The sequence below is a fragment of the Lynx rufus genome, unplaced genomic scaffold (genome assembly GCF_022079265.1).
Source record: "Lynx rufus isolate CCGP_SWC_20201006 ecotype Redwood Valley unplaced genomic scaffold, mLynRuf1.p SCAF_9, whole genome shotgun sequence".
NCBI lineage: Eukaryota > Metazoa > Chordata > Mammalia > Carnivora > Felidae > Lynx > Lynx rufus.
The window spans coordinates 65,938,701-65,952,372 of record NW_025814897.1 but is presented as its reverse complement, the minus strand read 5'-3'; the positions used below and the strand labels follow the sequence as shown (position 1 = coordinate 65,952,372).

Here is a 13,672-nt window from a genome sequence, read left to right as displayed (position 1 = left end):
CCTGGGCAAGCTATTTTAGCTTCCACTTCCTCACCTGGCAAAATAAGTGGGTTGGGCTGGGTGAGCTCTGAGAGCTCTTTAAACTCTCACATTCCTGATTCTAATCTTTAAATAGAGAACATTTCAAACATGACTAGGTGTCTCAGGAAGAATGTAATGGACAATCTGCCAAGTTTTTCAAAACGGTGCTGCAAACCACAGCCCCAAGCGCGAGCCTGCTCTGAGCTCTGGGTGGGCAGGGAGGGGCTGGAGCCTTTTTATAAGGACTTGCAGACCCGGATCTGGCCTTCCCTGGGTTTCCCATTTTTGAACCCTGAGCCTCTGGCATTCTAGGACCCCCTCCCTACAAGTGGGCTTTCTATGCTGTGGTTTTCCTGTGTGGCTGCTTATGATTCCTCCATAAATTTGTAGACAACTCTTCTGATGGCCTCCCTTTTGTTCTCTTTGCTTTGGGCCTATACTTTTTTTTAATTCCTCTATTAGTTCAGTGGATTCTTAGGAGGGAGAGGCATTAGGAACACGTGGCCAGTCAGCCACTTTTAACTGAATGACATGTTTTTAATTCTCTGCACTTTCTTAAGCCAAAGAACCACATTTTGGTGGCTGTATTTCTCCTGGGGTTGCCTGAGTCTGTTTTTGAGGGAAATGCTCTAAACATTAGACTATTAACTCCTCTTGGCATGTGGTGCTGCTTGTTCATTCTCATAACTTAAGAATGAGGTGATTTCAAGTTCTTCTACTATTTCATCACACATTTGTAGATTTATTGTTAAATCATGGTTCTTGTGACTTTCCAAGAGTGTCTTTTTGGAGGATGATTTCTGCCTCATTTTCCAAGAATGATGGCTCCTTCCTTGTACCTGACTTAGGAAGCCTGTTTGGGTAGTAAGAAGAATGGTCATGGGCTAGTGGGTTTGAGGAGTCTTATCATCCTGAGCCTGCTAGTTCTCAGGGTTTGGGTGGGTTGGACAAATACTGGTTCTAATCCGGCAGATCTCTTATCTCATGCAGGCATGGCACTTGATAGAGGAACAGTTGGGTTTAAAGCTCCTGGTAGGTGCTCTGGATTTTTCTGTGAGCCCCGCATCTGGGAATAGGCAGGATTAAGACTCCAGCAGTTAAAAGCGATCTGGATCTCTGGGCACCTCCTCTTTGGTTGCTCAAAGCTGCTTCCTGGGAAGTCACTCGGCTTTCCCTACAGGTGGTGGGGAATGGGGTGGGGACCTGTAGGTCATGCCATTGCTTGAACACAGTATGGATCCTACCCAGTCACAAAGCAGTTCGCAGTGATTAAGATTATCTCTTACTCTTGCACTTCCAAAGCAGTAGCTCAGCCCCTTTCTCCCCTCTGGCGAGACCTCCAGACTGATTACAGACACAGGCTCTTCATAACAGAAGTAAATACAAAAGCAGTTCCTTTTTGCAATCTGTGTTTTCTAAATTTTCTACAATTCAGACATTCTTGGATTCCCTGAAGAGTATTTAAAATGAACTTATTTGTCTGGAGCTAAAGCCAAAATCCAAGAATTTGAGTTGTGGTCTAAGTGTGCTCTCTGTGATTTTCCGTGGTGTTTCAACCTGATTGCTTGGTGAATTCAGGGTAGTGTAAGCCATCAGATTATAGCAGTCTGTAACTGAGACCCTGTCCATCCTAGGGTTTTAACTCTTCAAATAGATCAGTCTGTAAACAGTGTTCCTTTAGGATTTCCTCCTTGATGTGCACATTAAACCCTTAGAACCTGTTATTAAAATGGACTTTAAAACCCATTGTTGATACTCCAAAATTGGTTAAAAGAAGGTGACATTACAAGCTAGTATTTTCTAGTGTTGTGGTTACTTTTAATAATTATTTACTAAATGTTCTTCAATTTAGGGGATCATAATAGATGACTCTGAGGGAAAGCTTAAGCTATTGATTTTTTTAAATTATTATTCTTAGAGACCCCAAAGCTCTGATAAAGAGACTGTGTGTTTTCACCCATGTAATGGGGGTAGGCTGGAGAGAGACATACTGCCCTGGCTGGCCTTTGTCCCCATTCATGGGTGCTCAGGCTCTCAAAATGAGCATTCCTCTTTTGTTTTGTCTGGTCTGAGAATATTTTTCGATGCTTGCACCGCTGCCCTTGCAGAGTAGGGGGAAGGTGTCAGGGTAGTGAGGAAGGGGCTGTGCTCTCAACAGGGCCTGTCTCTGTCTTTTGTAGAACATTTCTTGCTCTGTTTGCAAGGCATATATTAATTCAGTTTCCAGAAATATTCTTCAGGGAGACTGAGCTGGGGACCACCGCAATAGGCTATTTCTAATGTTTTTGTGAGCTATTTCCCTCCCGGTAAACTAAACAACCCTAAACATGACTGCCAGCCCAATTTCTGGGGGGAGCCAGAATCTTGGCTGGGCCTCCCAGTTGGGACCGGACCCATCTGCTTCCCCTAGCAGTGGCATTTTTTTGTGTGTGTCAGGGTACTATGAACAGCTTTCGGGGCACCTTTTGAAAAGCCCCCAGCATTTCCAGAGTCATTTTAACCTCTATTACCTCCTGGTAAGTTTAGGTCTGGCTTGACATGATAGGACATTGGGGGCAACTTTTTGTGTATCCCAATGGCATCTGACACAGTCAATTCTTTCTTTCTTTCTTTCTTTCTTTCTTTCTTTCTTTCTTTCTTTCTTTCTTTTTTAACTTTTTAAAAAGTTTATTTATTTTGAGAAAGAGACAGTGCAAGTTGGGGGGGGGGAGCAGAGAGAGGGAGAGAGAGAGAGAAAGAGAGAAACAGAGAGAGAGAATCCTAAGCAGACTCCATGCTATTGGCAGAGTCCAATGCAGGGCTTGAACTCATGAATCATGAGATCCTGACCTGAGCTGAAACCAAGAATTGGATGCTTAACTGACTGAGCCACCTAGGTGCCCCAATTCTTTCTTTTCTTTTCTTTTCTTTTCTTTTCTTTTCTTTTCTTTCTTTCTTTCTTTTACAGTCAATTCTTATGAAATATTTCTTGTGTAAGTAAATTGCTCCTCTGAGGTGGTAAAGGTCACTTTGCAAATGTCTTAGACTTGAAAACAGAGTGAAGAGAAGCAGCAGCTGACCTGTTTGGGGAGCGTACTTTGCAGGTGTTCCTGCTGCCTTTTCTTGGGCACTGTTATGTTTAGCCCTGGTACTCCTGGTGCCTGTCATTCCAAATGCTCTGTTGATCCATGAACAAATGTAATTCTTGCTGGGCCTTCCTAGGAGGACAGGGCGCTGCTTCTGGAGACAGCTCTCACCTCCTGTGCTGTCTCAGTATTGGGAGCAAATAACATTTCCAAAAATCACCAGCCAGAACTAAGAGAGAGCTTTGCTCTGATCCAGTACAAGCCCCATTCTGTGTTAACTGACAGCAGCCTTGGCATGGGTGAATGAATCTCAGCAACTTCCAGCAGACTGAGTGCTGGAGTTCAAACAGCTTGTAACTGTCAGATAAAAAACAAAATGGCTTTAAGAGAATATGGGATGTATTAACAGTTACGCTGTCTTTTGGAATAGGAATGACATCTGTTTGTATTAAATCAGCTATTCCAGTTAAGCATAGATCAATGACTCTATGGTGAGAATTAGCGAGAAGTGACTTTTGACTTAATTAGGACCAACTGATTCTAATTAAGTCAAAAGATTTTAGGGGCACAATACAGAACAGTGTAGGATCCTAAAGAAGTTGAATGAAAACTTTTTGTACTCATGTTTAAAACAGTGCTACTTTTGGGGTGCCTGGGTGGCTCAGTCGGTTAAGCATCTGACTTCGGCTCAGGTCATGATCTCGCAGTTTGTGAGTTCAAGTCCCGCGTCGGGCTCTGTGCTGATGGCCTGGAGCCTGCTTCAGATTCTGTGTCTCCCCCTGTCTCTTCCCCTCCCATGCTCATGTTCGGTCTCTCTCTGACTCTCAATAATAAATAAACGTTAAAAACTTTTTTTAAATTTCTACTTCTAGTGTTAGAGAGTGTCTTGTTAGTTGAAAACAAAAAACCTACTCTCAAAGACACTTATTGTACAGAGGCAAAGAAGCATCACATGGGGATGTATTTAATATAATAATGCAGTACAAACTGAGCAGAGGTTTTGAGAATACTCTTGGGTGTGATGAGAGTTCCTCCAGAGTTCTGGCAGGTGGCAGGGTCTCAAAGAATTGGATTCTGGCAAACCACACAGATATACATTATGTTATGACCCCATCATTTAAATGCATATTAAACTAGCCAGGAAAAGAATCTTCTTCCCAGCTCTGTTACCACAAGATTGGACCTAATGAAAATGATAGTATACGTGGAAAGGATTTTACAGCACATGTGTGAGGTCATTTCTGTTCTCTCTGTTGTGTTGTTGCTATGCTCTGAACCTGCTGAGGGAGGGCCCAGAGACTAGGTGAGAGTGGTCACAGAAGAGAGGCCTCTGGGCTGGTGTTCACATGCTGATGCCAGAAGATAGTAGTCAGAGTCCCCTCCAAAGTGTGGATTTGGTTGGGGTAGAGAGGGGAGTTGACATTTTCAGAAAATCATCTTCAAGAGTATGTGAACCAGTTGGGAATCTTCGTCTCTGCAGATTTCCTTAGAGAGATTGTCCCCTCTTTGTATCCTTGGTCAGCATGGGTAACAACCTGGCAGAGGTAAGAGTCTAGGTAGCAGTTCCCGGGGTCTGCAGGCTGTGGTTCCACACCCCCCAGAGAGCTCTTGCGCTTTCTTTTCAGTGTATTTGGAAGGCTCCTACCTCTAGGAGACTTCAGACATTGTATCTCTTGGGTGAGATAAAAAATTTTTTATGTCTCTGTTAATTGACCTGATTGGATTCGGATGACATGTTTGTTTAAAATGTGGGGCTGATGGAGACCCAGGCAGGCAGGTCCCCCCTCTCCCCAGCCTTTTGCAGTGCCCCTGGGGCTCAGGGCTGTGCCTACAGCCTGCTCACTGGCTGCATGCTGCTGTTTTGCAGAGGGTCTGAGCTGCATGAATCAGAATCACGGCTGTGGTCACATCTGCAAGGAGGCCCCGAAGGGCAGTGTCGCCTGCGAGTGCAGGCCAGGTTTTGAGCTGGCCAAGAATCAGAGAGACTGCATCCGTAAGTAGAGACTGGCACACGCCTGTGCTGGGAACCATCCTACTCCACAGGTTGTCTTCTGCAGCCCAGGATCAGAAATGCCACCTCATGGTGGAGCAATCACATCAGGAAAGGCAGCCATCTTAAGATACTGACCTTCACTGAGGACTAAGTTTGCTGCACAAGGGTAGTCTCTGATAGGGAAAGGAAATGATACTTTTTAAGGGAACCAATCAGAAGGAAATAAAATTTGGGAGTGAGGACTGTGAATGTTGGGGGCCAGTCTCCCTGTTCCCACAGAATGAAACCAAATGTTGTCATCTGGCAATCACAGCTCTTTGCTACCTGGTCCTGCTTCTTGTACAAGCCACATCCACCTCCTTTTCCCAAACACCGACCTATTTGCCTGATGGAGAACAGCCCATGTTCTTTCATGCCTCCAAGCCTTCTCCAAGCCCTCCTCCTCACCTGGCTTGGTGAATTCTCACTCAATTTTTAATATTCTGCCTAACGCCTAATAATGATAAGGATAATAGCTACTTTTGGGGAACATTTACTGTGTGCAAAGTCTTGTCCAAAGATGTACCAATTCCATTGAATTCTTAATATCACCACCCTATGAGCTAAGTATTATTATCCTCATTTTTAGTTGAGAAAATTATGGAGAAGGTAAAGCAACAAGGTCACACAGGGAGCACATGGCCAATTAGGATTCGGGTGTCGATCTAGCTCGAAGGCTCTTTAGCACTTTGCTAGACTTCCCCAAAAGCCCTGACAGACCGGGCAGCCATTTTGTATTTTGGCTCCCACAGCACTGTTGATTCCTCAATTATAGCACACGACACCAGGCTTGAATTGTGTATTTATGTGTCTGTCTCCCCAGCTGTGAGCCCCCACAGTCAGGGACCTTGTCTTATTTTTGCTTCTTAGTCTTCCCCTGGTGCCTACCACAGGATGTGCTCACTACACATTTATTTATGAATGGATGGATCAATGGTGTACCCAGTCTGGACACAGCTGCCATACAACGATGAAACACAATAATGAAACTCCAACTGGTAATAGGGAACAACCTGCCATTAAAGGTGTTCCTAAACCACTATCTATGCCAGAGGAGACGGATGGTTTTCCTTTAGCAACTCTTCCCAAAGCCATGGACTTTCTATAATTCCCCTGCAGTTTGCGGAGGATGGTTGTTTACAGTGAGTCGACCTGAGTGGTTAAGAGATGAGGAGGTAGTTTCTCTGGTGAGAGACTTTTCTCCATTGTCTCCATCACAAAGCAGAGTGCAGCTCTTAAACCTGCCAAACCAGGGCTGGTGCCACCACCAGAAATAGATTCTGATAGACTCTTAGGACTCCTAAAAGTGAGGCTGTCCCTGCGAGCTTCTAGTGGGCTGAACCAAATGGCTCCACTAGGTGCCTTCACAAGGAGGACCCATGTCTCTAGAGGAGACTCACCTGTGGAGTGAGACTCTTTGGCAGTTCAGTTTTTCAGGGGCTAGTAGAATACCTGGAATTTAAATTTTAAAATATTCTTGAGATGTCACTTCCTCAAAAATTATTATAATTACATTTGAGGAAAGAACAAAAAGAAAAACAGAAGAATTCCACCACATAACCAGCTGTTTCACTGTTTTTGTTTGTTTGTTTTTTGCTCTTCCCTCATGTCCCTTCACTTTTTCCATATTCCCATTTAGTTGTTCTCAGACATACTCAATTTTTACACCACTGTGACCACAGAACAGTTTCTTTCTCACGTCACAAATATGTATTTCGTTCTTTCACATTGGAAACATTACAAATGCTTATATAAGAATTTCAACAGCCCTAAGTGTGTAAAGAAAATCTATAACCTTCCCTTTCCCATTTCTCTTGCCAGAGGTAACCACGGTTCAGTTTGATGATAGATCATTTTTTAAAAAATTTTTTTTTTCAACGTTTATTTATTTTTGGGACAGAGAGAGACAGAGCATGAACGGGGGAGGGGCAGAGAGAGAGGGAGACACAGAATCGGAAACAGGCTCCAGGCTCTGAGCCATCAGCCCAGAGCCCGACGCGGGGCTCGAACTCCCGGACCGCGAGATCGTGACCTGGCTGAAGTCGGACGCTTAACCGACTGCGCCACCCAGGCGCCCCGATGATAGATCATTTTGAGTTGGCTTTTTTTTTTTTTGGCTTATCATCAGTGAGTTCATACACAGTCTTCGTAATCGTTGGTTAATGTTGCATTAAATGTGTGCAGTCATCATTTCCTCTACATTCCCTCCCTTCTAAGTAATCTAGATAGAATCTGATGAGAGAAATTCTAACATATTTGTACAAATAAGTATTATCTGTTTCTTCCAGAGTAAAGTGCTAGAACATTTTCTAAAGCCCCAGTATAGCTGTATTAATATGCAAACTTCTCCTGATAGAACAAAGCAGTAGTCTAGAATCTTTTGGCATACTTCCCCTGGAATGGTGATATTCTCTCTTACCTTCCTGTTGCCATTTTCCTGTATAACTGCTCAAATCTGTCATTCAGCATTTCTTTTTTTAAAATGTTTTTTTTAAGTTTATTTATTCATTTTGAGAGAGAGAAAGAGAGAGCAGGGGAGGGGCAGAGAGAAAGGGAAAGAGAGAGAATCTCCAGGCGGCTCTGCACTGACAATGTAGACCCCGATGTGGGTCTCGAACTCACGAACTGTGAGATTGTGACCTGAGCTGAAATCAAGAGTCAAGATGCTTAACCTACTGAGCCACCCAGGTGCCCCAGCATTTCTTGAATTCATACTGTGACTATCTGTTTATATAGACAGCGTCTGGCTCTGAGTCAGGGTTACTTCTTTTATGTGCTGTGCCTAGCACACAGTAGGTGTTCAAAACTTGCTGAATGACAAGCAGAGATCTTCTGAAGCAAACCCATCCCTGATTGTGGAAAAGTCAGTGCTCAGTGTGTTGCTTGGGTTTCCTCTTAGTGACCTGTAACCATGGGAATGGTGGGTGCCAGCACTCCTGCGAGGACACCACCGAAGGCCCGGAGTGCAGCTGCCACCCAGGGTACAAGATGCACACAGATGGAAGGAGCTGCCTCGGTGAGTGACCCCTACACTTGGTGAGGGTCTGCCCCAGCCTGCCCACCCCTAACCCCAAAACTAAACCTAACTGTTAATGGTGTTTAGCACCAGATTCAGGGTATTTCCAGAGCATTTGCCTCCAGATGGGTTCCGTGATGCTTTACATGTGGTGGTGGGAGAAGTCTAGTCCTGGGAGGGTGTCCCCTCTCTCCCTGTGCCACCATGGAAAGCCCTTTCTCTTCTCCTAGACTAGGGGGGTTCCTGAAGATGGTACTCTGGAGACTGGGACAATACATCCTAAAGGTCCAGGGCGACATGAAGTTAAAGCTAGCCATTTGTGATGACACAGTGGCCATTATGGTCAGCAGAAGCCCATGTTGCCTATTTCTGTCAGGATGCTATCCTGTACTTCATGGTCCGTCCTTTGCTAGCTCCATTTTAGAGGTTCCCAGGCCCCAGGTTCTTTTTGTCCTGGACCGAGGGTACTGGAGTGAATCTGAAGCTTACATTCCCTAGTGTCTCTTTGGTCACTGCAATATGCTTCAAAAATCTTTTCCATATTTAATGTTTACTAAGGCTCTGCGGCCATTCAACATACTGTGTTTCCCGCAGAGCCTCTTTACAACACGTTTTTATTGAGGGAACAGAGTGGCACATCTTACATTGTTCTCGTGTCTGGGGTTTCAGCAGAAGGGGTTGTGCAGGGGATGAATAATCTGATTCATTCAGTCTGAGAACTGTGCTGTTTTGCGTCTCTTATAGAGCAAGAGGATGCTGCCCTGGAGGTGACAGAGAGCAATGCCACATCAGTGGTGGACAGTGATAAACGGGTGAAACGGCGGCTGCTCATGGGTAGGCACTGCCCCCTCTTCCTTGGCCACTGTCCTGTCCCTTTCCCTCCTTATCACATCAGGCCTGAACCTGGGCCTAACTTATTACATCAGGGCCCCTACACCCTCAGACCAGCTGGACCTGGGTCAGCAGCTCCTGTCAAGCCACATTGTGTCTGTTCTTCACCCACTGCTGTTACTTAGTCACCATCCAAGGACTCTAGAATTGTGGGAAGGGCACCGGCCCAGCAATCAGAACAAGCAAGTTAGCCTCCTAGCGCTGCCCCCAACTGGCTGTGAGACTCGGGCAAATCCCCCTGAGCCTCCGTCTCCTGGTCTTTCTTTGAAACGGATATAATAAAACCTACCTCTTAGGGTTATCAGGAAGCTCAGTTATGATAATTATATGCAAAAGTGGCCATAGTCCAATGCCTGGGACTTAGTGGGTGGTCAGTAGATGTCAGTTCCTGTCCTTCTGAGTAACTAACTGACCAGGGAGGCACTTTGGGCAGGCAGCCCCTAGCTTAGCATGGTGATTTGTCTGGGTTTTTGTTAGCCGAGCCATCTTCTCTCTGACTTCAGCCCATGTTAATGGCAAAAGAGATGAATGGAGAAGAGTGGCACTTGGCTGTGGGATATAAGAAGGTCTGCCAGCAGATCTGCCAGCGGAGCTGGAGACGGGAACAGAAGTAGAGGCAGTGGCTGTGTGGGTGGCAATCAGACCCTCTGGCACATTATTATTCTGGAGAAAGCTTGGCTTGACCTAAACAAAACCAGTTTTTTGATAGCTTCTATATTTAACAGGTAATATATTGAGCAGACATTGGCCCCCAGGCAGGTGACATTTCTGAGCTCTTTTCTACCCTATTAAAATTATTTTTAATTGCGTTAAATTAAAATACTGCATACGAGTAGTATAAAAAACCTTAAAAACTTTAATCAGTGGTATTAGGCATGTAATGAAATACATCATTTCCTTGCCTCAAAACTTCCCTTTCCCTCATCCCATTTGACAAAGGCAACAATTTTCATTTCTCCTAGTTGTTTCTTCTTCTAACTTGCCCTCCACCATATTTCTGAAAAGTATATATAGTTATTTCTCTTTTTCTCACGTGTATTGTGACATTATACACTTATTTCTTGATGTGTCAGTTTTAGATATTTACTTTGACTTCCTATTCCAGGACACAAGTTTTAGCTCTCTTCTGCCCTCTCCCCTAATGCATACACTCCCTCTCCCATACCCTTAATGTGGTTTTATCACTATTTAAATCAATATTATGTATTTACATCATTGTGATTATGAATATCTAAATATGATCCACCTGAACCACGTAATGTGCTATGATTATTATTTTCTCTGCTTAGTTTTCTAAGTACCTCTTAGCAGTTCTTTTGCAAATTTCAGGCAGAGTTCTAAAACCCTTTCAATGTGTTCAAATACAACAATTGTCTTATCAATTCCATTTTCTTCTTTTTATTTTATTTTATTTTATTTTTTTTTTCAGTATATGAAATGTATTGTCAAATTGGTTTCCATACAACACCTCCATTTCCTTCTTAAAAAGTATCTTCCGGGGCGCCTGAGTGGCTCAACCAGTTAAGCTTCTGACCTTTGATTTCAGCTCAGGTCCCGATCTCGCGGTTTGTGAGATCGAGTCCCACGTTGGGCTCTGTGCTGATGGAGCGGAGCCTGCTTGGGATTCTCTCTCTCCCTCTGTCTCTGCCCCTTCCCCGCTCAAAATAAATAAATAAATAAACATTAAAAAAATGTTTTTAAACTGTCTTATGAGGCTTCCCTGCCGTGGAGGGGCCTGATTCTTCAGGCTGGCTGTACACTTCTCTCTGAGCCTTCCCATTAGCACCAGCCTGGGAATGCCCTTCACCATGCTCCTGTGTCAGTAGACCTCATGTCTTCTCTTTTGTTAGTTTACACGGGTAGGTATAGGTTTTTAAAAGCCTTCCACGCCTGAGAATGCCTTTCTACTCTCCTTTTATTGAGAATTTAGCTCAGTATAGAATTCCAAGTTGTGAGTAGTGAGTGCTCTATTTTTTTCAGGCATTCAGTGTTGTTTTAAGAAATCTAAAGTCATTTTTATTTTTGATCCTTTGAATGGAATCTATGAAAGCTTCTGTCTGGATGTTTTCAGGGTCTCATCCTTGTCCCTGTTGATGTGAAATTTCACAATAATGACCCTCACTATGGGACTTTTCCCACCTGTTATGCTGAAGGCCACTCAGTTGGCCTTTTCAATATGGATATTTGAGTCCTTTAGTTCTGAGACAGTTCCTTATATTTTTTCTTTGATAATTTTCTTCACTCCATATTCTCTGTTCTTTCTCTCTGGAACTTGTGTTAGTTGGCTGTTTAACGCCTCTAATTTTCTTCTCTTTTCTTAAATTTTTGTTCTATTTCTAGGAGATTTTCCATTTTTTTCTTCTAATCCTCTTCAGGATTTCTTTTTAAATTTCTGTTTTCATACTGTAATTTTTCAAGAATTTTACTTTGGTCTTTTGTTGTAGGTACATATTCATGTTTCGTGAATGCTTTTCTTATCTCTCTGAGGAAATTAATTACAAGATTTTCAAAACTTTTATTTTTTTTCCCCTGTATTAGCTTTGTTTCTTCCAAGTTCCCTCTTCTTTGTTTGTTTGATTTGGTGCATTTGTTTCATATTAAAGGCCTTCTTGAACTGTCTGGTGATTCTAGGTTGAGTTTTCATATTTAATAGTGAAATACTAAAAAAGCCAATTGGATATTCTATCAGTTGGTAGGCTTTATACTTGGATGACTAGGCAGTGACTTAGCCATTTCATCTGGAGATCTTCAAATGCTAATATCTATACGTCTTTTCACTTGGGCAGGCCAGTTCAGTCTCCTGCCAAGCAGACATAGTCTTGCCTGTCAGTGTTCCCAGAGCTGGGATGATGGTGGTGGTGGTAAGACTTTGAGATCTCTCTTTTCAGGGTATAGATTTTTACCTAACAGTGTCTCTTCCTCCCTCTCTGTTATTCCTGGTACCCTGGAGCCCAGTACTTCTCTGGTCCCACTTCTCCAGAGGATAAATTTCTCTGTTGTAGCCCGAATAGGGAAGGGGGAGTCATCTGGCTGTGAAATTTAGGAGGGGATCTGAGGGTTTATCTGTTTCTTTCACAGACTTATAATCAATCTTCCTATTTTTAACTCCTTCCTCACCTCCACCTCTAGAGTAACTTCGTATCTCCAATTCCCAGGCCTTTCTGGGTTCTGTGGCTCATATGAGCTTACCACCTGTTGGCACCCCCTCGGCAGACCACTAGGGTTTATCTTTCTGCTATGCCCATTACTGCTCCTCCACTAATATGCCACTTCCAGGATATTTATATTGTCTTGGCTTCCATTTTCTTTGTCCTTAAGGATTTGTACTTTAAAAAATTTTTAATTTCAGTATAGTTAGCATACAGTGTAATATTAGTTTCAGGTGTACAATATAGTGATTTGGCACTTCCATACAACACCTGGTGCCCATCACAAGTGCACTCCTTAATCCCCATCACCTGTTTCACGTATCCACCCACCTACCTCTCCTCTGGTTACCATCCATTGTTCTCTGTAGTTAGGAATCTGTTTTTTGGTTTGTCTCTCTCTTGTCCTTTGCTCGTTTGTTTTCTTTCTTAAATTCCACATATGAGTGAACTCATATGGTATTTGTCTTTCTCTGACTTATTTAGCTTAGCATGAAAAAAAATTTTAAGTGTCTTCGGAGTATAGAGTATTGTAACTCCATCTGTGTTGTTGCAAATGGTAGGATTTAATTCTTTTTTATGGCTGAATAATATTCCAGTGTGTGTGTGTGTGTGTGTGTGTGTGTGTGTGTGTGTATGTGTATCATGTTTTCTTTATCCATTCATTCATCAACCGATGGACACTTGGGCTGTTTCCATAATTTGGCTATTGTAAATAATGCTGCCAGAAACATGGGGCTGTATGTGTCCCATTGAACTAGTGTTTTTGTATTTTTTGGGTAAATATCCAGTAGCGTGGTTACTGGATTGTAGGGGAGTTCTATTTTTAACTTTTGGAGGAAACTCCATACTCTTTTACACCAGTTTTTAAGGATTTATACTTTATTATTTTTTGTTTGTTGTGTGTATGTGTGTGTGTGTGTGTGAGAGAGAGAGAGAGACAGAGACAGAGACAGAGACAGAGATGGGGAGAATTCCAAGCAGGCTTCTTACTGACAGTGCAGAGCCCAACACCAGGCTCTTTGCAGGGCTTGATCTCACCACTGCAAGATCACAACTCAAGCTGATATTGAGAGTTGGATGCTTAACCAGCTGAGCCAGCCTGGTGCCCCAAGGATTTATACTTGAAAAAAAAATCTATTTACTCTCATGTTAGGTTTTGAGAGGAAACAGATATACCTATTCTACTGTCCTATTTAATTAGAACTAAGCTTCTCCCCCCAAGGCTCTACAGTGAGGTAGCTATGGAAGTAAAAGCAGTAAGTGAAACTAGAAGGTCATTTGCTTGTTGTTCCTCATCTCTTTAGTTGTGACTTAACAACTTTGGCTGATTTTTTCATGTACTTCTGACAGGTCTTTCTCCTTTCAGCGAAAGGTAAACTTCTAATCTGAGTTAATTGGCAGTTGCAGGGATGAAGTCCAATGACTTCCCTTCTGCAGCAAGGGAATAGTTGGGGTAGGGGAAGCTTGCCCTCTCTTGCTTCTCCTATTACTTATATTG

The 13,672-nt window shown here is 43.2% G+C and overlaps 1 protein-coding gene across 4 annotated transcripts in view; it reads left to right on the top strand.

The window, feature by feature from the left end:
* The window catches only part of SCUBE2 (signal peptide, CUB domain and EGF like domain containing 2), a 69,492-nt gene that overhangs the window by 13,340 nt on the left and 42,480 nt on the right, over window positions 1-13,672 (top strand). For all 4 annotated transcript variants that reach the window (XM_047071689.1, XM_047071687.1, XM_047071688.1 and 1 more), the window contains exons 5-7: window positions 4,954-5,079; window positions 8,018-8,134; window positions 8,879-8,968. In XM_047071689.1, the coding sequence (XP_046927645.1) occupies window positions 4,954-5,079; window positions 8,018-8,134; window positions 8,879-8,968 (333 nt within the window). The remainder of the gene's footprint in view (window positions 1-4,953; window positions 5,080-8,017; window positions 8,135-8,878; window positions 8,969-13,672) is intronic.